This window comes from Chiloscyllium punctatum, chromosome 35, assembly GCF_047496795.1.
Source record: "Chiloscyllium punctatum isolate Juve2018m chromosome 35, sChiPun1.3, whole genome shotgun sequence".
Classification (NCBI taxonomy): Eukaryota; Metazoa; Chordata; class Chondrichthyes; order Orectolobiformes; family Hemiscylliidae; genus Chiloscyllium; species Chiloscyllium punctatum.
This window is the reverse complement of record NC_092773.1, coordinates 5,347,317-5,372,771: the sequence shown is the minus strand read 5'-3', so window position 1 is coordinate 5,372,771 and position 25,455 is coordinate 5,347,317. Positions and strand designations below refer to the sequence as shown.

The 25,455-nt window shown below is 45.3% G+C and overlaps 1 protein-coding gene across 1 annotated transcript in view; it reads left to right on the top strand.

Annotated features, from left to right (window-relative positions):
• The window catches only part of LOC140459593 (serine/threonine-protein phosphatase 2B catalytic subunit gamma isoform-like), a 59,491-nt gene that overhangs the window by 17,264 nt on the left and 16,772 nt on the right, over positions 1–25,455 (top strand). Inside the window, exons 2-9 of the mRNA XM_072553852.1 lie at positions 4,231–4,428; positions 4,598–4,722; positions 8,981–9,092; positions 13,136–13,281; positions 13,661–13,800; positions 19,761–19,838; positions 20,612–20,706; positions 20,842–20,967. Of these exons, the coding sequence (XP_072409953.1) occupies positions 4,231–4,428; positions 4,598–4,722; positions 8,981–9,092; positions 13,136–13,281; positions 13,661–13,800; positions 19,761–19,838; positions 20,612–20,706; positions 20,842–20,967 (1,020 nt within the window). The remainder of the gene's footprint in view (positions 1–4,230; positions 4,429–4,597; positions 4,723–8,980; positions 9,093–13,135; positions 13,282–13,660; positions 13,801–19,760; positions 19,839–20,611; positions 20,707–20,841; positions 20,968–25,455) is intronic.

Here is a 25,455-nt window from a genome sequence, read left to right as displayed (position 1 = left end):
ACCCCCACCCCCCCACCTCACACACACCCCACCCCCTCACACACACACACCCCACCCCCCTCACACACACACCCCACCCCCCCTCACCCTCACCCCCACCCCCCCACCTCACACACACCTTACCCCCCTCACAGACCCCCCGCACCCCCCCACACACACACACACCCCACCCCCCCACACACCCCCACCACCCCTCACACACACACACCCCCCTCACACACACACCCCCCACCCCCCTCACACACACACCCACCCCTCTCAGACACACACCCCACACACCCACCCACCCCACACACACACCCCACCCCCCACACACCCCCCCCTCACACACACCCCCACCCCCCCCTCACACACACCCCCCACCCCCCTCACACACACACCCACCCCTCTCAGACACACACACACCCCACCCCTCCCACACACCCACCCCCCCCCTCACACACACCCCCCACCCCCCCTCTCACACCCACCCCTTACCCCTAACAGCCCTCTCTGTCCCCCACCCCCATACACACACAAACACACATCCCGCACCACCCCCCACACACCCCTCCACACCCCCACCCCCCCCCCCCCCACCCACACACACACACACACACACACACACACACACACACACACACCATCCACCTCTCTCCAGACTCCACTGCCCCAGGGAGCTGCCTCCCAGTGTTGACCCTGTCAAATTCTCCCTTAGTCTTGGCCACATTGACATTCATTGAGGAGGCTGGCCATTCATCTCCAAACTGATAACAAACCAAACCTTGATTTGCTTATCTGGTTGTAAAGTTTCCACATGAACTGACCATTGAACGGGTGGAGAGCAGCATCAGCTTTGCACAAGAGAGATCTGACTTTAATGTGAGATATTGAGATTGCTGGATGCTTAAGATTTATCCATTTGAATCCATCCACTGTTATTACTTTCCAATGAAGTGGCATATAATTGTCATTCTGAGATTAGCCTTCAGAAAGGCTTCGTGTCTGAAACCGAGCTATGCTGAGGTATGTGTTCCATATGGCTAAAAGAAATGGAAACAGGAGTAAGCCCTTTGGCCCCTCAAACCTACTCCACCAGCAAACTGTTAAATACCACCTTCGGTATTTGGGAATGCTGCTTGGAAACTACGTGGCCAGCCCAGCAAAGCTAAGCTCTGATGAGTGTGCTGTCAATACGGGTACACAGCACCTTTCCAAAAAAATTGAGATTTCAGACTTTGTTGCACCACTTGATTTTTTTTTAAGATAGGTCTCAAGCAGGAAAGATGTCGTGCCAGTAGATTGTCCATATCTCTCAGCCCCAGAGAAGTTAAGATCACACAACATCAGGTTATAAGCCAACAGGTTTATTTGGGAGTACAAGCTTGTGGAGCACTGCTCCTTCGTCTGGCAGTTGCCTGACCAGCTATCTGATGAAGGAGCAGTGCTCCAAAAGTTGTACTTCCAAATAAACCTTTTAGACTATAACCTGGTGTTGTGTGATCTTTAATTTTGAACACCGGCTCCTCCACCCCAGAGAAATTATTATAAGATTGGAAGACTTTGACTTTTGCTTTGTAGCAAATGTCATGTTCTCTCCAAAAATGGCAGTCGAGCCGTGGAGAACTGAGCTTTTTTTTGTGGCCGGCTGGTGACTTTTTCATCTTTTTATTTATTGATGAATAAAATGAGTGAGGGCATCATTAGTTAAGCAAGCATTAATCGCCCATCCTTAATTATCCAGCGGGCAATCACGGGTTAACCACATTTCTCTGGATCTGTAGTTATATGTCGGCCAGACCAGGTAGGGAGTACAATTTTCTTCTCAGAAGGACGTTCGTGAATCAGATGGGTTTTCCTGGCAATGAATTTGTGGTCAGCATTAAATTAGCATAATTCAACTTAATTCCAGATTTTTATTGAATTGAAATTCCACCATCTGTCACAGTGGGATTCAAGCCTGACTCCCCAGAACATGACCAGGGTTTCTGGATTAACCGTCCAGCAATAATACCACTCATGTCACTTCCAGCGTGGTGTTACTTGCACATCATATTCTCTCCAAAGAAAGCAGAATGCCTGAACTGACTTGAGGGGTCAAGTCTGTTCTTCTGAACTCCAGAGAATGAAGGCTCATTTGTCCTCGACCTCTCTCTGTAGGACAGTCTCTTGTTGGGGGAAAAAAAAGGAAAAAAAACCCATTTGCACCCCATTTAAGGTCAAGTCAGATCTCCCTTTTCTGAGGAGATCAGCACTGCAGGCAGTACTCTGGTCATGGTATTAGTAATACAATTGTAGCAAGGTTCTTCATAAACTTAATTCTTCACATGTGTCCATTCCTGACAAGACCAGGTTTTTTGACCCATTCCGAAGTGCCCTTGAGAAATTAGTGATGAACTGCTGTGAAGCTGAATGCTGCTTATATTGGCTTCTTTGAGCAATTGCTTTGCTGTGGAGTTGGAGTCACATTTGGGCCAGATGGCTGGTCCATATTGAGGAGATAAGCTTTTTATCTCAGATTTATGAACAAATTGAGATGCTCCCAGCTGGCCCAGTTGATGTTTACCTTCATGTTACTGAAGCAGGAGTCCACCCTCTGGATTTAGTGACATTATCACAGTACTGCCCTTTCTCCCATCTCTAAGCCCCAGTCAATGTCAGTCTGCCTTTTGCCTTCCTCACTATATGTTTATGTTCAACCCATGTCTTGTAAAAATGCATCTGACTGTCACTTTTAAAAGTCTTTTTAAAATTCTTTTAGCCAAAATGAAATTTCATTATAATGTTGCATTGCTGTCCTCTTGCCTGTCAGTCCAGCTACCTCTGTGCCATTACACCCTCCTTGTTACCAAGCTTCTGACCAAGCTTTGTATTGTTGCCATTCAGTTTCGACTCCTCTGCAAGCTCTGTGCATGCACACTGTTTCCCAATGCAAAGTGAGGAATTTCTTGCTGCTGTCTGGTTTCTGTCTTTTAACCAACCTCTGTCCGTGCTAATACCACTCCCCAAGCCCATGTGCATCGGATTCTCGTGACTGGACAGGAACAAAGTGGGGCTGGAGAGATGAGATGTTGGCAGGACATCTGGTTCAGGAGGGTGGTCAAAATGTGGAGAAGGGGGTTTGAGTGAGAGGAGACCAGTGAAGCATGAGGGGAGTGTGGTGACACTGGATGAGTATGCACTGGCAATAAGTCAAACAGGCCAAACTGTACTTCCAAAAGAGTACTGGACCTGTTTTAATTGAGTTGCGACTTCACCTGAAGTGCTCTCTCTCACATCCCTTGTGCTGAAGATAATCCTGGGTAGAGGAATTAAAAAAGAGAGGATCTGAATTGTACATCTGACTGCACTCAAATGTGCTGTCTAAGCCTGTTCAGAGAGAGTCAGGATTTACTGCACCCAAAGAAATCCTCTCTTTGCCTCATCTTTCAATAACTACTTCTGTAGCACCTATAACATAATGAAAAACATTTTACATTTGAGCAAACACATGAGGAGACCATACGACTCCTGGAGCTTGCTCTCCCATTTGCTGAGATCACGTTTGGTCCAACTTGTAGCTTCAACCCAACTTTCATGTCTTTTCTCATTCCCCACAATAATATATCCATAGACAACCGTGTTGCTATCTGCCACTGAGTTCTGCAATCCCTCACCTTAGAGATTAAAAAAAAAAGGTCTTTACAGACTTCTCTTCAGGGGAAGAGTAAAATTGGGCTTGAAACAATAATGCTGTTTCTTTCTCTGGCTGTTGCCACACTTTAAGTTTTTCCAGCACTTTTTATTTCAGATCTTCAGCACTCTCAGTATTTTACAGCCCCTGAAGTATGGTAAATGATTAAAATATAGCAAAGTCACTCTGCTTCATGAACAATTGACTGGGTCATTCATTTGAAATGTTGACTACATTACATTTGAGGAACCCTCCCATTTTTCTTACATCATTTTCTTTCTCATTTGCCTTGAGTATGTTCTGAAATTCATTAAAAAGATTGTTCTTTGCAACAGTGTGCCATTCCCTGGATACTGACCCTCTGACAGTGCAGTACTCCCTTGTTAATGACCTTTTCAACACTGCAGCTGCCCCTCAATGCTATTGCTTGACACCGTGCTGTTCCCAGTGTACAGAATTCACTGGTTGCTGACAGTCATTTGTGGCACAGGCCATGTTTGAGAGTAGTTCTGTGAGTGTGTGAAGCTGTGTTCTGGGTTGAATTCACGAGGAACTCAGTGTTTTTCTCTACCTCGCAGCTGTTCCGATTCCCCCAGCCCGCCGCCTCACCATGCAAGACGTCTACTCAGAAGGGAAACCGAAACTTGATGTCCTCAAGGCTCATTTCATTAAAGAGGGGAGACTGGAGGAAGATGCTGCCATCAAGATTATTGAGGATGGAGCTGCTATCTTTCGCAAGGAGCGGACACTTATCGAAGTGGATGCCCCCATCACAGGTCTGGGCTGTTTCTGCCCCTTCCCTCACATCTTTCCCCCAATCCCTGTCCTGGTTCCCCCCTCCATCCCAGCCACCTTCCCAACAAGGGGGTTGTGTGGGGCCATTGTGTTTGTTTGGACGTGGAAGTGGTTCACTGAAATTGCTCTCTTCCTTTGTATTTCTGTCAGTTTGTGGTGACATTCACGGTCAGTTCTTTGACCTGATGAAGCTGTTTGAAGTTGGTGGTCCACCCAGCAGCACCCAGTATCTCTTCCTCGGAGACTACGTAGATCGTGGCTACTTCAGTGTTGAGGTGAGTTGCGGTGTAACTATCTCTATGTCTGAACGACCAGGGAAGAACTCATTGACCGTGCTGTACATGATTGATCTTGCCCTTAAACAGAGTATCTGAATTGGAGGTGATTGTGCTGTGGTCTAGCTATCACTGACAATCCTCTTGAGCATGTCAAGGACAAGCAGTTTGATGTAGGAATGTTTGAAAGTTCACTCACTAGATCTGGTCCCTGAAACTGCTGCAGATTCTGACTGACCTGTTGAGTATGTTTGATACTCCCAACATGGGCGGCACGGTGGCACAGTGGTTAGCACTGCTGCCTCACAGCGCCAGAGACCCGGATTCAATTCCCGCCTCAGGCGACTGACTGTGTGGAGTTTGCACGTTCTCCCCGTGTCTGCGTGGGTTTCCTCCAGGTGCTCCGGTTTCCTCCCACAGTCCAAAGATGTGCAGGTTAGGTAAATTGGCCATGCTAAATTGCCCGTAGTGTTAGGTAAGGGGTATGGGTGGGTTGCGCTTCGGTGGGGCGGTGTAGACTTGTTGGGCTGAAGGGCCTGTTTCCACACTGTAAGTAATCTAATCTAATCTAATCCCACATGGCCGGGATTCAGTATGATGTTGAGATTCACACACAGCAATATCTAACCAAAACTGGTGAGCTTTATGGTTAAAAATAAAAACCTTGATGTCCTGAAAAGCCAGTTGGTTTGTTAATCCTTTAAAGGAAGGAAACCTGGTTTCCCTTTCTCAGCCTGGCCTCCATGTGTCTCCATGCACACACCAACTCAAATTGCCCTCTGGTGAGAACGAGAAAGCCCCACTCATCCACCAAATTGTTGCAGTCCAGGAAAGTCCATCATCAGCACCTCAAGGCAGCTCAGCACAGGCAATAGATACTGAGGTTCCAGTGCTACCGTACTCAAATTAGGAACAAAAGTGGACCATTTAACCCTTCCAATCTGCTCCACTATTCAGCTGGATCTTGGCTTCTCTGATCATGGCCTGAAATTTCCTTGGCAACTCCTTGGGGAGGCAAAGTCCTCAGACACGCCCTTCAGAGAAAATATTTTATTTAGTTTCGTCTCAAATGGGAGACCTTATTTTTAAACCATGTACCCTAGTTCTCATTTCTGCCCTGAGGAAAATTTCTCAGCTTACACCCTATCATTTCCCCTCAGATATTTCAAGAAGATTGTCTCTCATTTATTGCAGGACCAAACTGTCTAATCTCTCCCCATAACTAACCCCGACATCCCAGAAATGAGCTGAGTGAATATTTTCTGTACAGTTTTGTCCTTTATTAAACAAGGAGACTAAAACCGTGCGTTGTCACACCTAAGCCAGCCTTAGTAATGTCTCTACGTGTAAATTCCATTCCTCTTGCATTGAATGCCAACATTCTTTAGTCTTCCTAATCATTTGTTGTATCTGCATACTCAGTTTTGTGATTTCATACCAGTGCGTCCAGATTGCCCAATATAACCAAGTCCTGATGTCTCTCCCATTGCTTTTCTGCTCTTCCTGCCTAACTGAGCAAGTTGACGTTTTCCCACGGTGTGCTCCCTCTGCCAAAGTTTTGTTTATTTTCTTAACCTGTCTGTATCCATTTACCATCTCCTTCTGTTCCCTTTACAACTTAATCTCTATCCTTACGTCAGCAAATTTGTCGCATTTCTGATGCAGCAAGCCTCAGTTTGTCACATCATACGTGCAGCATTACTTTTGTTAGTCACATCAAATTGTGCTGTGTGCCTCTCCCCAGAGGAGGTTGTATTAACACAGAACTACAGGAAGGACCATATCATTAACCTCTCAGCAAGTCACTGCGAGTGTTTCACTTTGCCCAATCCAGTGCTGTATCGTGTGTTCTGTCTGAAGCTGTGAGGAGCAGTCTGATTTTGGAGATTTTGTTGTAATCTGCGTCTGAAATGTGTGGTATGTAAACCAGATTACTGAAACATTTGCTCTGTTTTTCCTGGCTGTGATGTGTGCAATGAGTGCGCTCCTACTGAAATGGAGAGACCTTGGCGACACCTTTTTGTGTGTCTTTGCTGTTGGTTTGTACGCTCCATTGACAATGTCAGCACTTATTCCTGTCTGTTGGGAAGGTGGTAGTGAGCTACCTTCTTGAAGTGTTGCTGGTACATTGATGGGGAGGGAATTCCAGGACTTTGACCCAGGGACATTGAAAGAACGGCAACATATTTCCAAGTCAGGATGGTCAGGTGGTGATATTCCCATCTATGTACTACCCTGATCCATTGAGGTGGAAGTGGGCCTGGTTGGAAGATGCTGCTGAAAAAGACTTGGTGAGTTTCTGCAGTGTGGCTCGGAGATGGTGCAACAATAAAAACAAAAACAGACATTGCTGGAAAAGCTCATAGGTCTGGCAGCATCTGTGAAGAGAAATCTGAGTTAACCCTCCCTCGGAACGCGAAACTTCTGGTTTTGTTTCTGATTTACAGCATCCGCAGTTTTTTCAGTTTTTTTTTGTGGATGGTGCACTCTGCTGCGACTGAGCATTAGTGGTGGAGGAAGTGAATTTCCAATGTGGAAGTTAAGGTGCTGATCAAGTGGGCTGCACTTCGTGTGTACAGAGCTGCTTTATTCACACTCAGGAAGTGGGTAACACAAGATAGCAAAGTGTTGTAAAGTGGACATGACAAGGATGCTAGGTGAAAGTGAGGGCTGCAGATACTGGAGATCAGAGTCAAGATTAGAGTGATGCTGGTTGATTTTAAATAGCTGAAGTTAATGAGCAAAAATCAAGTGGGTAAAGTATAATGTGGGAAAGTGAGACATGGCAGGAATAAAAAGAGAGAATGATGGTGGAATTCTGAGGGGCCAAGGAACCTCTGTGCTCTTGTGCATGAGCCACAAAAGGTGGGTACATTGGTGCTATCAGTAATTCTGAAAAATGTGTTGCTGGAAAAGCGCAGCAGGTCAGGCAGCATCCAAGGAGCAGGAGAATCGACATTTCAGAGAACCCAACCACTCCGAGGCTGAACACTTTAACTCTCCCTCCCACTCCGCCAAGGACATGCAGGTCCTTGGCCTCCTCCATCGCCAGACCATGGCAACACGATGCCTGGAGGAAGAGTGCCTCATCTTCTGCCTAGGAACCCTCCGACCACAAGGGATGAATGCGGATTTCTCCAGCTTTCTCATTTCCCCTCCCCCCACCCTATCTCAGTCCCAACCCTCGGACTCAGCACTACCTTCTTGACCTGCAATCTTCTTCCTGACCTCTCCGCCCCCACCCCCACTCCGGCCTATCACCCTCACCTTAACCTCCTTCCACCTATTGCATTCCCAACGCCCGTCTCCCAAGTCCCTCCTCCCTACCTTTTACCTTAGCCTGCTTGGCACACCCTCCTCATTCCTGAAGAAGGGCTTATACCCGAAACGTCGATTCTCCTGTTCCTTGGATGCTGCCTGACCTGCTGCATTTTTCCAGCAACACATTTTTCAGCTCTGATCTCCAGCATCTGCAGTTCTCACTTTCTCCTAGCTATCAGTAATTCAAAAGGTTAACAAGGTTGATAAATGTGGAGCCAGGAAAAGCACAGCAGGTCAGGCAGCATCAGAGGAGCAGGAGAGTTAAAGGTTCGGGCAGGAACCTTCAACAGGAGGGCAGTCAATACTGGTCATATTGAATGGCAGATCCATCTCAAAAGGCCACATGACTGCCTCCTGCTCCTGATTTATATATTTTTAGGTACTGCCTCCAGTAGTCTCAACAAGTCTGAAGGTCAAAATGTGTAGCCAATAGTGTGTCTATTAATGGTCCAAGATAGTGAATACATAGAGCAGTGAGGTTAGGGGAGAGGGCGTAATGGGTGCCCGTGTGAGGGAGCTGGATTAACATCAGTAGAAATTCTGTCTTGTTCATGTTGATCTTGTCAATCGCATGGCCTGTGCAATGTCACCTATATTGTCTAAGTTCTTCTTCACCTATGATCTGTATGTACTTGCTCACTATGAACTGCTTGTACTGCTCGTAAACAAAACTTTTCACTGTAGTAGGTACACGGGACAAGAAATCAAATCATAGGGCACGAATGGGTGAGGGATTACTGAGTCACAGTAAGTGGGAACTGAATGAACATCAGGAGGGATACAGTCAGTAACACAGGGCAGTGGGAGGGTGTGGGAGAGGGGTGACTGAGTGACAGCGCTCTTCACTCGCATCTTTCAGTTTGACTGCGATGCTTATCTAGTTATGTGCTTAGTTTACCTATCCCTGCTTCACTTGTTAAACATTTCTTCCTTGCAGTGTGTTCTGATGCTCTGGGTTCTGAAGATTCACCATACAAGCACACTGTTTCTGTTACGAGGGAATCATGAATGCAGACACCTCACTGAATATTTTACCTTCAAGCAGGAATGTGAGTATAACCTGCAAGTAAACTCTGCGATCAGGCCAATTGGCACACATCCTCCTGACCCAGAATCCCTGCTCTCATCCCCTGACCTTGACTCCCTTCACCTCTCAGGTCCTTGATCCAGAACTCCAGCTTGCTGACCTGGAAGCTTTGAGGACTTGGATCATGTTGTGCTGAGCATTCTCAGCTGTTCCTAAAGGACTGCTCCCCTCTTGGCTCCCTCCATGTCCCCAATCTTTCTCTTGCTTACTTCCCAATCTGTGCTTATTGTCTTTGAATTGTCACTGCTTTCAACATGTTTCCTTCACTCCTGTCAGTGGTTGTCAGAGGCTTTTTAGAATTCACAGTTTATCAGTAAATGCCATTGTAGGGAATTAAAGTATCATCCCCTTTTGTGTCAGTATTGTCTGCTTTTTAATGGCTCATTACAGAGATAATCCTGAAGGATTAATCCTGATAACTAACTCTCTGAATTTAGGTTGTGTTATTGTGTGACTGCTGATTGCTTCTGTTTATCATCATCATCATCATCACGGTATCTTGTTTGGAATGTAGTGGGAACTCCCTCCTATTTGAGTTTCTGACAATTGACTGTTTATTATGGAGCTGAACACTGCCCTGATGAGGAGAGCACTTTCACATGCCTGGAAACCCGATTTTTTTTGTGAGCTCAGAAGCTCTTGAAGCTATTCACATCCAGTGAAAGAATTGTTGCATCGCAGCCATTGTTGTTGGAATGTAGGGAATATAGCAGCCCTTTCATGTATTGTAAAATCCCACAGACAGGCATGGAAAAAATCAGATGATCATCTTTTCTTCATGATATTGGTAGAGGATAAATGTTCGAGTAAAGGTTTTGGCAAAAACTCTCCTACTCTTACTTAAGCTAAGACCAAACCCTGTCAGACCAGATTCCTTCACAGGTTTCTGACAATGTCCTCTCCTCCAGAGATCTGCCAGAGAAGGACAGAAAGCTCAGTGGGGTTTTATATCAATGTGATAGAGTTGTCTAAAAATGATCTTGCACTTATTTCAAACTTTGTCCTTTAACCACCATTGCCTTGGAAACACTCTGCATTCCGATATAACAGGATGACTGGAATTACATTGATCTGGTTTCTTAATGATAACAATCCAGTGTAACCCTTTGGCATACTATTCAGCGACCCTGTCTTAGCCCCAGGCTCCTCAATCAGAAGATTCAAGGCCTGGGATTGGGCACACTCCAAGATTAGGTCACATCATTCACCAGTTCCCAAGTTATGGAGGAGCTGGACAAATGCAGTTCTGTGATTAACTTGAATTATGTACAGTTCATTCTCGGTTCCAACTGGGCATAGGCTTTAACTGAGATAGCTCACTGATTGTATCCTGTAGCAGCTGACGTGGGCAACTCTTTGACCTCCAAAGAATGGTATTCTGTCCTTGCCAAAAGTTTGTGCATGAGCTAGCAGGCTCTGAAACCAGAGAACTGTTGTGTTGCACTTCAGGACTGAAGTGACTGTGTCTTACTGTAAACTACACAGGATGTTGTGTATAATGATCCAGCTGATAGTCACACTGGATAAGTCAAGATCTGGAGTGAAATCTTGCTGGATCTCCTTAACAGCTGACCCAGGGAGCTGGCTGTTAAGGAGATCTTTGAGGAGAGTGCAGAGTTTGATGGAGAGGAGCTCAGTATTTGAGGCCCAGAACTGAAGGCAGTTCTGGAGCATTTAATGTCAGTGATTGAGCAAGAGGCTGGAATTGGAGAACAGCATAGATCCTGTTGCAGTAGAAGGGTTTATAGAAATATGGAGGAAATTGAAATTGAGTACAGTTTTGTAAATGAGGCCGTTGCCAGATCAAGAGCTTGTGTTGGTCAGCAAGCACAGGGGTGATTGGGTTATAGACATGATGTCAGTTTGAATGGAGATAGCAGAGTGTTTAATGCAGTGGTATTGGATATTGAGTGAGAACTGTGGGAGGAAGCCAGGGGAAGATTTAATCATCTGGCTAATAGTTAATTTTGCTGATTTAGTGCATTTGGCCTGCAGTTTTGAGCAAATAGTGCAAGTGATATAAAGCAGTATGTATCAGAGAGGAGGGAATTGTGACCCATTGAAATATTTATGATATGAGTTGATATTACTGTGACAGTTTATGGCAGAAGGAGGCAATATTATTGGTCATAAGCTTGTCTTCAGCTCAGAATAATCTACGTTTAATTTTTGGTTAGGAAACCCGGGTTCCAAAAGATTTTAGGGCAGTTTGGAGTGACCTGACTTGGATCTGAAGCAAATGCAGTTTCTTTTAGAACATAGAACATAGAACAATACAGCACAGAACAGGCCCTTCGGCCCACGATGTTGTGCCGAACATTTGTCCTAGCTTAAGCACCTATCCATGTACCTATCCAATTGCCGCTTAAAGGTCACCAATGATTTTGACTCTGCCACTCCCACAGGCAGCGCATTCCATGCCCCCACCACTCTCTTGGTAAAGAACCTACCCCTGACATCTCCCCCCATCCCTTCCACCCTTCACCTTAAATTTATGTCCCCTTGTAACACTCTGTTGTACCCAGGGAAAAAGTTTCTGACTGTCTACTCTATCTATTCCCCTGATCATCTTATAAACCTCTATCAAGTCACCCCTTATCCTTCGCCGTTCCAATGAGAAAAGGCCTAGCGCACTCAACCTATCCTCGTACGACTTATTCTCCATTCCAGGCAGCATCCTGGTAAATCTCCTCTGCATCCTCTCCAAAGCTTCCACATCTTTCCTAAAGTGAGGCGACCAGAACTGCACACAGTACTCCAAATGTGGCCTTACTAAGGTCCTGTACAGCTGCAACATCACTTCACAACTCTTGAATTCAATCCCTCTGCTAATGTACGCTAATACACCATAGGCCTTCTTACAAGCTCTATCCACCTGAGTGGCAACTTTCAAAGATCTATGAACATAGACCCCAAGATCCCTCTGCTCCTCCACCTTACTAAGAACCCAACCGTTAACCCTGTATTCCGCATTCTTATTTGTCCTTCCAAAATGGACAACCTCACACTTGACAGGGTTGAACTCCATCTGCCACTCCTCAGCCCAGCTCTGCATCATATCTAAGTCCATTTGCAGCCGACAACAGCCCTCCTCACTATCCACAACTCCACCAATCTTCGTATCATCTGCAAATTTACTGACCCACCCTTCGACTCCCTCTTCCAAGTCATTAATAAAAATTACAAACAGAATTTTCCGCAGAGAACTTTATCAGAAAAGTTATGGGAATAAGTAGAAAAATTTAGCTTGTGTAACTTCAAAATGAGAAGAGTTTGGTTGAAAATCTTCTGCTTAGTAAAAGCTGAGAAAGTCGAAGCTCACAAAAAGATTTGATCGAGAGGGGTAATTTCTCTGGATTTGAATCTCTAGAATGATGGTGTGCGCAAAAAGGTTGAAAACTGTTTTGTCCTATGTCTCAAGATTTTCCTGAACTGTCATCTATATCTTGAGGTTTGTTTGTTTTTTTTTATTTTTATTTTTGTCTTCTGGATGAAAAACTTGTGTTGTTAAAGAAATTCTGCAGACTATGTGATTGCTTCAGTAACTGACTACCACATCAACTAACTTCTCAAAAGAGAAACCATTGATCAAGCTTGATATTGTTCTGGGATTTGATGTGTTCAGTAGCACTATCAACTGGGATCATAGCCCATGAAACAGGATCAGAGCATTTTTGGCCAATGTGCTGACCCATACCATATAATTCAACTCACAAACCAGTTCCACGTTGTGTGTAACTCACTGCTGCTTGTGGCATGTTGCTGCCAGATATCCAACATGATAGCAGGTGACTACGCTTCACTTGGTGGAAAGCAGTCTTTTCTTAGAACTTCTTCAGCTCAAACCAGTGGATTTGTTTAATCTTGTTTAAAGACAAATCTGCTGGAAGCTGAGAGTAATTTAAGGGCTGGCACAGCAGTTTGGTATGGGGATGGGGAAAACCCATGAGTGAGTGAGCTTATTGTATGGTTGTTTTGTTTAATTGTTTTTGTCCTTCTCCCCAGGTAGGATCAAGTACTCGGACCACCTCTACAATGCCTGCATGGGTGCGTTTGATTGTCTACCCCTGGCTGCAATAGTCAATCGTCAGTTCCTGTGTCTGCATGGGGGCCTCTCGCCCGATGTGCACACACTAGATGACATCAGGAGAGTAAGTACGATCCGTCCTTGAGCTGGGATAAGGAGTCACAGATGCCAAAGTGAATTGACAGACCTGTTCATGTTGGTGAACAGTTCTCCTTTCCCTGTCCCGTCACTCCTCAGCAAGCTACTGTTGTATCTGATTCATCTTTTGCAGGTATCAGTCCTCCATATTCTAGTCTCTGTCACTTCCCTGCTTTCTGTCCCAGTTTGTGAGATCTTCCTGTGCATAAATTGGGTCTTGAGCTTCTGGTCTTAAAGCAATGACTGGACCTCAGATGACCCGTTTTGTTGACTGTCCTCAATTTTCTGGTGCCCTGAGGTTGTGAAGTGTGTTCAGTAATGTTCTTTCTTTGCTTCGTTTTAACGTCTTGTCTTATGTCTTTCAGTTAGACAGATTCAAAGAGCCACCAGCCTTTGGGCCTATGTGTGACTTGCTGTGGTCAGACCCAACAGAGGATTACGGCAGTGAGAAGACACCAGATCACTTCAGTCATAACACTGTACGAGGCTGCTCCTACTTCTTTAGGTTTGTGTTCGGGCACATGTGCAAATGCTGGTGTTGTGAAGATTGGTGTGTCCCATAATAATACCATAAGGTAGAGAGTAGAATTATGCCATTCTGCCCGTTGAGTCTATTCTGTCATTTGATCATGGGTGTTATGTTCTCAACCTCATTCTCCTGTCGTCTTCTGGGTGGCACGGTGGGACAGTGGTTAGCACTGCTGCCTCACAGCGCCAGAGACCCGGGTTCAATTCCCACCTCAGGCAACTGACTGTGTGGAGTTTGCACGTTCTCCCCGTGTCTGCGTGGGTTTCCTCTGGGTGCTCCGGTTTCCTCCCACAGTCCATAAATGTGCAGGTCAGGTGAATTGGTCATACTAAATTGCCCGTACTGTTAGGTGAAGGGGTAAATGGAGGGGAATGGGTCTGGGTGGGTTGCTCTTCAGAGGGTCAGTGTGGACTTGTTGGGCCAAAGGGCCTGTTTCCACACTGTAAGTAATCTAATCTAAAAAGAAAATAAACTTCGATCTGTCACCGATCGAGAGCCCGTCTATCTCTATCTTAAATGTACTCAATGACTGGGCGTCCACATCCTTCTGGGGCAATGAGTTCCACAGTGTAACCACCTTCTGGCTGAAGAAATCCCTCCTCATCTCAGTCCTAAAGGGTCATCCCTTCACTCTGACGCTATAGTCTCACCATCCCACTCTATTCAGCCTCTCAGTATTCTGTAAGTTTTGATCAGATCAACTCATTCAAGTGTAGACCTAGAGTCCTTAACTGCTCCTCATATGACAAGCCCTTCATCCTTGGGAATCATTCTTGTAAACCTCCTCTGGAATCTGTCCAAAGCCAGCACATTCTTCCTTGGATTTGGGGCCCAAAACTATTCATGTTAATCCAAACAAAGTCTGACCGGAGCCTTATACAACCCCAGCAATCAATCTCTATGCTTGTATCCTACACTATCAAAATGAATGCTAACATTGCATTTGCCTTTGCAACTGCCAACTGAACCTGCTGGCAACCTTAACAGAATCATGAACTAGGATTCACAAGTACCTTTGTGCTTCAGATTTCCAAAGCCTTTCCGTGTTTAGAAAATAATTTGCGCCTCCATTCTTTATACCAATGTGCACAACCTCTCACTTTCCCACACTATACAGAGGAACCTTGATTATTTGAAGGACACGAGTGCGGAGTATTTTGATCAGTAATTGAATTCCAGATAATCCAATGCTGGATAACATAGTTTAGCTGAGCATCGGGACCTTGCAATCTTGCCAGATATTCCTAAGTGCTGGATAATCGAGGTTTCTCTGTATTCTGTCTGTCATTTCTTTGCCCACTCCTCCTTGCCTGTCGAACTCCTTCTGCAGTCTCCCCACTTCCGAAACACCAGCTGCCCCTCCACCTATCTTTGTATCATCTGAAGGCTAAGTGACAAAGCTCTCAGTACCTTCATCCAGATCTTTTTAATTTATAATGTGAATAATAATGGGCCCAATGGTGACCCCTGCGCAAGTTCATTAATTACTGGCTACCACCCTGAAAAAGACTCCTTTATCCTGTCTTCTGTCAGTCAGCCAACCTCTGTCCATGTCAGTACCTTGCCCTTCACATCATGGCCACTTATTTAAGAGCCGACTGTGCCATACTTTGTCAAAGGCCTTCTGGGAATCCAAATTGATCACGACCAGTATCACTTTCCAGCACTCCATTGTCAACTTGTGCCTCTCTCTTACCTTTGATAGATCTGAAAATACTCTTGCAATCTTCTTTTATATTATTACCAACTCGGTCTCCTATTTCATCTTCTCCCCTCTTATTATTTTTTCAGTTATCCTGGTTTCGAAAGGCATTTCAGTCCTCTGGTTTCCCAATAATCTTCCTCGAATTGGTTTGTTTTTGTTTTGCTTTTATGTAGTCCCTGACTTCCCTTATTAGCCATAGTTGCCTCATTCTCCCCTTATTATGTTTCTTCTTCCTTGGGATGAATTTCTGCTGTGCCACCTGAATTACTGCAGAAACTCCTTCATTGCTGCTCCACTGTCTTCCAGTCAACTCTGGCCAACTCCCCTCGCATGTCTTTCTAATTATCTTTACTCAGTTGTGGTATTATGACATCTGATTCCAGCTTCTCCCTCTCAGAAATCATCCTGTAGTTAAGCATATTTTGGTCACTGGCCCCGAGGGGTTCCTTCACCTTAAGCTCCCGAATCGAGTCTGCCTTGTTGCACATCACCAAATCTAAAATTGCCTGCTGCCTCGTGGGCTGTACCACAGTCTGCTCCAAAAATGGAATCAATTTAGGTAAAGGGGCAGTACAAAGAAATCTGGGCGTTCTTGTACACCAGTCAATGAAGGTAAGCATGCAGGTACAGCAGGTAGTGAAGAAGGCTAATAGCATGCTGGCCTTCATAACAAGACGGATCGAGTATAGAAGCAAAGAGGTTCTTCTGCAGCTGTACAGGGCCCTGGTGAGACCACACCTCGAGTACTGTGTGCAGTCCTGGTCTCCAAATTTGAGGAAAGACATTCTGGCTATTGAGGGAGTGCAGCGTAGGTTCATGAGGTCAGTTCCTGGAATGGCGGGATTACCTTACGCTGAAAGACTGGAGCAACTGGGCTTGTATACCCTTGAGTTCAGAAGATTGAGAGAGGATCTAATTGAGACATATAAGATTATGAAAGGATTGGACACTCTGGCAGCAGGAAACATGTTTCCGCTGATGGGTGAGTGCCGAACCAGCGGACACAGCTTAAAAATACGGGGTAGACCATTTAGGACAGAGATGAGGAGAAACTTCTTCACCCAGAGAGTGGTGGGTGTGTGGAATGCTCTGCCCCAGAGGGCAGTGGAGGCCCAGTCTCTGGATTCATTTGAGAAAGAGTTGGATAGCGCTCTCAAGGATAGTGGAATCAAGGGTTATGGAGATAAGGCAGGAACAGGATACTGATTAAGGATGATCAGCCATGATCATATTGAATGGTGGTGCAGGCTGGAAGGGCAGAATGGCCTACTCCTGCACCTATTGTCTATTGTCCATCTCACGGACATTTCACAAATTCCTTTTCTTGAGATCTGCTACCAATCTGATTTTCCCTGTCCACCTGTATTGAAGGCCTCTCTGATTATTGTAATGATGCCTTTCCTACATGCCTTTACTATCTCCTGATTTGTTTTCTTGCCCACATCCTGACTGCTGCTAGGAGGCCTGTATGTAAGTCCCATTGCATCTTAATCCCTCTCTCATAGGACAGGATTGAATCATCTGGTGAACTGTCATTGACCTTCTCACTCTCGGCAGAAGTCCTTTTAATAAGAAGTGCTCTCTTCCACCACAATTCCCTCTTGTGGACTGTACTGTCTGATAGACTCTCAGTGTAGACATTTCTGTTTCTTCCTGTCCCACTCGGTTTGTCCAGCTGTTTTCCCCAACCCCATCTTGGAGTGAGGCATCAAAATTGCTTATCTTATTTGCCCTCTGTTAATTTGCTCATGACTCCATTAATAATCCAGAATGTATTCCCTTTCCGATTCTGCTTTTTCATTCTCCCAGTGTCTGCGTGGGTTTCCTCCGGGTGCTCCAGTTTCCTCCCACAGTTCAAAGATTTGCAGGTTAGGTGAATTGGTCATGCTAAATTATCCATAGAATTAGGTGCATTAGTTAGGGGGAATGGGTCTGGGTGGGCTGCTCTTCGGAGAGTCGGTGTGGACTAGTTGGGCTGAACAGCCTCTTTCCACCCTGTAGAGAACCTAATCTAATTCAGGCCTCAGCTGATCATACTCCTGCAGCAGAATCATTGCAGCAGTATGGAAGATGTCCTTCAGCCAATTGAGTCTGCACTGACAAAAACTGCCCTAAATCTGCCCTCGTGCTACTTTTCAGTACATGGCCTTGAATGTTATGACATTTCAAGTGCTCATCCAATTTCTTATTAAAGCTTCTGAAATTTCCTGGTTGAATTATCCTTCCAGGCTGTGTATTCCAACCCTCACCGCCTTCTCGGTGAAAACATTTTTCCTCAAATCCTCTTTAAACCTCCTCCCCTTGGCCTTAAAATTATATTCCCTTGTTACTGACTCTTCCAGCAAGGGGAACAGATGCTTCCTCTTCCACCTGCCCATGTACTGAATAATCTTATACCCTTCTATCAGGGTCCGTCTTGCTCTTCTCTACTTGAAAAAAACTAATCCAAGCTCATCCAGCCTCTCTTCAAAACTGAAATGTTCTTTCCCAGGCAACATCCTGGAAACTCCTCTGCATCCTCTCCAGTGCAACCACGTCCTTCATGTTATGGACAGACCACAACAGCACACACTACTCCAGCTGTGGCCTAACCAAAATTTTATGCAACCCCAACATGACCTCCCTGCTCTTGTAATGCAAACCACGTCTGGTAAAGGCACGTGTCCCGTACACTTTCTTAACAGTGTTTTAGCTTGTATTTGCCAAGATAGCAGCATTCCATTTCCATTTTACCCTAACCAGACACAAACTTAGGGGATGTCAGTTTCTCATGCTTGAAATTTGATTACACTTGAAATAGATGAAGGAGGCACCGAGTTAGGGAGTATGCAAAGATGATTATCTGTAATGTGATGAGGGTCAGTGATTTTCAAAATGACCAAGATGTATATTTAACCACGTTATCTTTATTTCACTGGCAGCACTTTGTGTGTAAACTATTCAACTTTGAAAGCCCTCATCCAGATGGTTTCCTAATGTTAAATCCACATTGGGGTTAGTAGAAGGAAAACTCATCGATCTACCTCTACATCACTGACTGTTGTGTAGCTCCCAGCTGCTGCTCTGACAGTTTAGTCTAGTCAAAGTCAGTCACGGCCCAGAGAGTTCCACGGGGTTGTTGTATTCAAATCCAACTGCTAATGGCTACATTTCCAAATGACTGTTCCAAAATATTAGTTGCATTTAACACTGCTGAGGATCATGAGCAGAGCTTGTTGCATGATTTTCCGCTGATCACTTGATGAAAAACAATTGCCAGATTGTAGTCAGTTGGAGAAGAAGGCAGAAAGAAAACCAATTCGAGCTCAAGAAACAAACAGGAGTCAGGATTTATGTGGTGATGCTTGCTGTTTGTGAAAAGCTGTATTTGTTTCTGTGAATGAATGCTGGAATGGTGTTTGCAAGAATCCAGTTCCTGGAAAGGAAGGTGACGCATCACGGTGTGAGCAGACAGTGAGGCAATATGGATGGAGCAGCTTTTGAATGAGTTACTAGGTCAGATCATTGTCATCCTTTGTGAAGTTTAATGCAATCTAGTGACTCATTGTGTCATTAAGAAATGGGTGGGGGTTGGGGAGACTTGATTTGATCTATTGTGTGCTGTGGGGTGTTTGACTGTGGCTTGTCTGTTACCAATATTTGTTACATGTTAAATTTGTGCTGTGAGATCATTGTCGACAGTCCATACATGTTTGTATGTGGAGCTTCTCTTTTTCGTGAATGAGTTGTTCTTTGTTGACTAAAGAAAGCTGGCTGATCTCTTTCTAATGCTGAAAACCAATATGATTTAAATGACCCATGATGAGTGAGACTAAAAAGGTATCAGCACACCCTGTTCCCCCCCCCCCCCCCCCCAACTGTACCAGTAACACTGGGCTTTCTTTGTGAGCAATTTAAGCTGCACCATCACTGAATTAGGTAGGATGAGGATGTGGATATGTGTGAAACTAGATAGTGGTGATGTTGCAGTTTGGATTCTGACCATGGGCTTGTGAGCTGTCCCATTACACTGTTCTGTACATGCAGCCTGTTTTCCTCCTCTTATCTGCACATAATCCCTTATCACACTCCATCCTGCACCATGATAAAAAAAAGGTTTGCTTCATTTTTTTCCACTGATTCCAAGGGAAATATGGATTTTCTAATGAGTTTACATGTTTGTGAAGGAATTGAGGATTCCCAGTGGCTGAGCAATATTTTCATGCTGACACAACTTTCTTCTCCTTTTCAGTTATGCTGCAGTTTGTCGCTTTTTGCAGCACAACAACTTGTTGTCAGTAATCCGTGCACATGAGGCTCAGGATTCCGGGTAAGGACAGACCATTGCTCCCACCTCTCGTTTGCCTGTTTTTCCTGTCTCTCATAGCACTGGCACTGTTGTGGATATAGAGAGGCAAGGCAGGGCTCCCATGACCACACATGGGATTCTCAGTATCTGATTCAGTATTTGAAAAGGCTCATACAGAAGTTGGTCCCATCACCCACTTTCTGCAGTGAGTCTCTGTCTCATTACCCACTAGGAGAAAGTGAGGACTGCAGATGCTGGAGATCAGAGCTGAAAATGTGTTGCTGAAAAGCGCAGCAGGTCAGGCAGCATCCAAGGAGCAGGAGAATCGACGTTTCTGAAGAAGGGCTCATGCCTGAAACATCGATTCTCCTGCTCCTTGGATGCTGCCTGACCTGCTGCGCTTTTCCAGCAACACATTTTCAGCTCATTACCCACTAGCTCCAGTTTGTCTCGATTTCATCATCCACTCGCTCCAGTGAGTTTCAGTCCCATTACCCACTTTCTCCAGTGCATCTCAGTCCATTACCCACGAGCTCCAATACATCTCAGTCCCATCACCTACTCACTCCAGTGGGTCTTGGTTCCATCACCCACTTTCTCCAGTGAGTCTCTGTCCCATCACTCGCTCCAGTGCATCGAGGTCTCCTTTCTCTCTCTGTTCTCCTGCTGGTGTGAATCCAGTTTTTTCTCACTCCAATATGGAAGCAGTCTTTCATTGTCCATCAACCTCTGTGATACTGTGGCTGATTATTTGGTTAGTGTATTGTTTATTGTTGGATTCTTTAAATTGACAGGTACCGAATGTATCGGAAAAACCAGGCAACTGGCTTTCCATCTTTAATAACCATTTTCTCTGCACCAAATTATCTAGATGTCTATAATAACAAAGGTGAGAAAGTTAATTCATTTATTTACCACTGCCATAGTACATACTTTTTGACTGTTTTCTGTTCATACTTAAGTCCATTGCAGTGTTTGATCTGTGCTGAATCATTGTGATGTGTTTGCATTCTCTTTCCTACAGCTGCTATATTGAAATATGAAAATAATGTGATGAATATTAGGCAATTTAACTGCTCCCCTCACCCCTACTGGCTTCCAAACTTCATGGATGTATTCTCCTGGTCTCTGCCCTTTGTTGGTGAGAAAGGTAAGCGTTGCTTGCTTTAGGATTGATGAAGCTGCGCTTAATGATTACAGGAAGCTTATATTTATGAGTATAGCCTTTGGAACCTGAGATGTGGGTGAGGTGGACAGTCCAGCAGAGAGAGAATGTGTTGCTGAGAGACAGTAGGAGAAGAGTTAAATTTAGATAAATGTGAGGTGTTGCATTTTGGAAAGGCAAATCAGAGCAGGACTTATACACTTAATGGTAAGGTCCTGGGGAGTGTTGATAAACAACAAGACCTTGGAGTGCAGGTTCATAGCTCCTTGAAAGTGGAGTCACAGGTAGATAGGATAGTGAAGAAGGCGTTTGGTATGCTTTCCTTTATTGGTCAGAGCATTGAGTACAGGAGTTGGGAGGTCATGTTGCGGCTGTACAGGACATTGAACATAAAACAGTACTGCACGTTACAGGCCTTTTGGCCATTAATGTTGTGCCAACCTTTTATCCTACCCTAAGATCAAACTAACCTCCATACCCAGCATTTTACTATCATCCATGTGCTGAACCACAAGTCGCTTAAATGTCTCTAATATATCCGACTTTACTACCACCGCTGGCAGTGCATTCCACGCACCCACCACTCTCTGTGTAAACAACCTACCTCTGGCATCTCTCCTAAACCTTCCTCCGATCACCTTAAAATTAAGTCCCTCATGATAGACATTTCCGCCCTGGGAAAAAAGTCTCTGGCTGCCCACTCTATCTCTGCCTGTCAACATCTTGTACATCTCTATCAATTCACCTCTCATCCTCTTCGCTCCAATGAGAAAAGCCCTAGCTCCCTCAACCTTTCTTCGTAAGATACTTCATCCAGGCAGCACCCTGGTAAATGTCCTCTGCACTGTCTCCAAACTTTCCACATCTTTCCTACAGTGAGGCGACCAGAACTGAATGCAATATTCCAAATGTGGTCTAATCACGGCTTTTGGAGCTGCAGCATAGCCTCGTGGCTCTCAAACCCAACCCCACTGCTAATGTTAGCCAACACAGCATATGTCTTCTTAACAACCCTATCAACTTGGGTGGCAACTTTGAGGAATCTATGGACGTGGACCCCAAATCTCTCTGTTCCTCCACACTGTGAAGAATCCTGCCTTTAACCCTGTAATCTGCATTGAAATTCGCCCTTCCAAAGTGAATCACTTCATACTTTTCCAGGTTGAACTACATTTGCCACATCCCAGCCCAGTTCTGCATCCTGGCAGTGTTCCGTTGCAAGCTACAATAGCCCTCCACACTATCCACAAGTCCACCAACCTTTGTGTCATTGGAAAGCTTACTAACCCACCTGTCTACTTTCTCATCCAAGTCATTTAAAGAAGTCACAAAGAGCAGAGGTCCCAGAGTAGATCCCTGTGGAACACCACTGACCACCGAGCTCTAGGCTGAATACTTTGTATTTATTACCACCCTCGGTCTCCTATGGGCTAGCCAATTCTGTGTTAGACAGCCAAAATTTCCGTGTATCCCATGCCTCCTTACTTTCTGAATGAGCCTACCATGCAGAACCTTATCAAACACCTTGCTAAAATACACAAGCACCACATCCACTGATCTACCTTCATCAATGTGTTTTGTCACATCCTGAAAGAATTCAGTCAGGTCTGTGAGGCATGACCTGCCCATCACAAAGCCATACTCACTCTCTCTAATCAAGCTATGCTTTTCCAAATAATTATAAATCCAGTCTCTCAGAATCCCGTCCAATAGTTTGCCCACCACCGATGTAAGACTAATTGGTCTGTAATTCCCAGGGTTATCCCTATTCCCTTTCTTTGACACTCTTCAGTCATCTGGTACTACTCCAGTGGACAGTGAGGATGCAAAGATCATCGCCAAAGGCACAGTAATATCTTCCCTCACATCCTGTAGTAACCTTGAGTAGATCCCATCTGACCCGGGGGCTTATCTATCTTCATGTTTTTCAAAATGTCCAGCACATGCTCCTTCTCAACATCAATCTGTTTGAGTATATCAGCCTGTTCCACGCTGTCCTCACAAATGACAAGATCCCTCTTATTCATGAATACTGAGGCACATATTCATTAAAGACTTCTCCAGGCACATGTTCCCTCCACCCTCCCTGATTGGCCCTACCCTCACTCTGGCCATCCTCTTGTTCCTCACATCAGTGTAGAATGCCGTGGAGTTTTCCTTAATCCTATCCACCAAGGCTTTTTCATGCTCCCTTTTAGCTCTCCGAAGTCCATTCTTCAGTTCTTTCCTGGCTATCTGGTAACCCTCTAGAGTCCTGTCTGATCCTTGCTTTCATGACAACATGACAACAACCCTGTTACTTCTGCACCTTTCCAAAATCTGCTCCTCTATATCTCTGTTGCTACTGGGGGTTCTGTTGAAAACTCCCAGTAAAGTGATTGCTCCTTTCCTGTGTCTGACTTCCACCCATATTGACTCTGTAGATAAACCCTCCTCGATGACCTCTCTTCTTGCAGTTGTGATACTATCCCTGATTAGCAATGCCACTCCCCCACCTCTTTTACCTCCCTCCTTATTCCTTTTGAATCTAAACCCCAGAACATCCAACAACCATTCCTGCCCCATGTAACATCCAAGTCTCTATAATGGCCAACACATCATAGTTCCAAGTACTGATCTATGCTCTAAGTTCCTCCTCCTTATTCCTGACATTTTTTGCATTAAAATTGACGCACTTTAACCCATCACACTGACTGCAACTTTGCCCAATCACCTGTCTAGCCTTCTTCACAGATTCTCTGCACGCTGTATCTGCCTGTTCACCAGCTACCCCATCCTCTGATCCCTAGCTCTGCTTCCCACCTCCTCTGCCAAACTAGTTTAAACCCTCTCACAGAGGTCTCGCAAACCTTCTGCCTCGGATATTGGTGCCTCTCCAGTTCAGGTGCAACCCGTCCTCCTTGTCCCCAGAAGGTATCCCAATGATGCACGTATCTGAAGCCTCCCTCCTACACCAACTCTGCAGCCTCGTGTTCATCTGCATTCGCTCTCTGTTCCTAGCCTCACTAGCCCATGGCACCAGTAGCAATCTTGAGATTACGACTCTGCTCATCCTGCCTTCTAGCTTCCAACCGAACTCCCTGTATTCACTTTTCAGACCCTCATTCCTTTTCCTAGCAATGTCATTGGTACCGATGTGTACCACAGCTTCTGGCTGCTCACCCTCCCCCTTAAGAATCTTGTAGACTCGATCAGCAACATCCCTGACCTGCCACCCAGGAGGCAACATATTATCCAGGAGTCTCGATCACGACCACGGAATCTCCTGTCTGTTCCCCTCACCATTGAATCTCTTATCACTATTCTCTCCCTTTTCCTTCTGAGCCACAGAGCAGGCTCAGTGCCAGAGACCTGACCACTGTGGCTTTCCCCTGATAGGTTGTCCCCTCCAACAGTATCCAAAGTGGTATACCTATTATTGAGGGGGATGGCCACAGGGAACCCCTGCACTGACTGAGGACTACCTATCTCCTTTCCCTCTCCTTGCAGTCACCCAGCTATATTTATCCTGTAACTTTGGTGTGACTACCTCCCTGTAACTCCTCTCTATCACCCCCTCAGCCTCCAGAATAGTCCAAAGTTCATCCAATTCCAGCCCCCCTTCCCTAACGCGGTCTGGGAGGAGTTGGAGTTGGGTACACTTCCCGCAGGGGAAGTCAGTGGGGACACTAAGGTGACCCTTACTTCCCACATCCTGCAAGAGGAACATGCAACTGCCATAGCTTCTATCGCCTCTGCTCTAAATTGCCAAAAGAGATTTGAAAAATCCATTCTTTACTCATCCTCCAAAAAGTCTTTTTTTTTGGTTAGAGGAGGAAGACAGGTGGGAGATGCTGTATGTGCAGTGTTTCAGGTTTAGCCACTGCCTGAATATATTAGTTCACTTACTCAGTAGTACCCGTGTCTGCTTCCACTCACATTCAGCCTTCGCTCTGTTGATTCATGAGGTAAGTATTTTATATTGAAACGTCCTTCCTGGCTGACCCCTAGCTCGCGCTGCTGAAAAGGTTGTCACTTTTGGAATATTGTGTGCAATTCTGATCTCCCTGGCATAGGAAGGGTGTGGTGAAACTTGAATGGATTCAGAAAAGATGATGTTGCCAGGTTTGGAGGGTTTGAGCTTTCGGGAGAGACTGAATAGGCTGGGGCGCAGAGGCCAAGGGGTGACCTTATAGAGGTTTGTTAAATCGTGAGGGGCATGGATAGGGTAAATACACCAAAGTCTTTTCGCTGGAGTGGGGGAGTCCAGAAGTAGAGGGTACAAGTTTAGGGTGAGAGGGGGAAAATTTAAAAGGAACCTAAGGGCAATGGAATGAGCTGCCAGAGGAAGTGGTGGAGGCTGGTACAAATACAACATGTAAAAGGCATCTAGATGGGTAAACAAACAGGGAGGGTTTAGAGGAGTATAGGCCAAGTGCTGGCAAATGAGACTAGATTAATTTAGAATATCTGGTCGGCACGAACAAGTTGGAC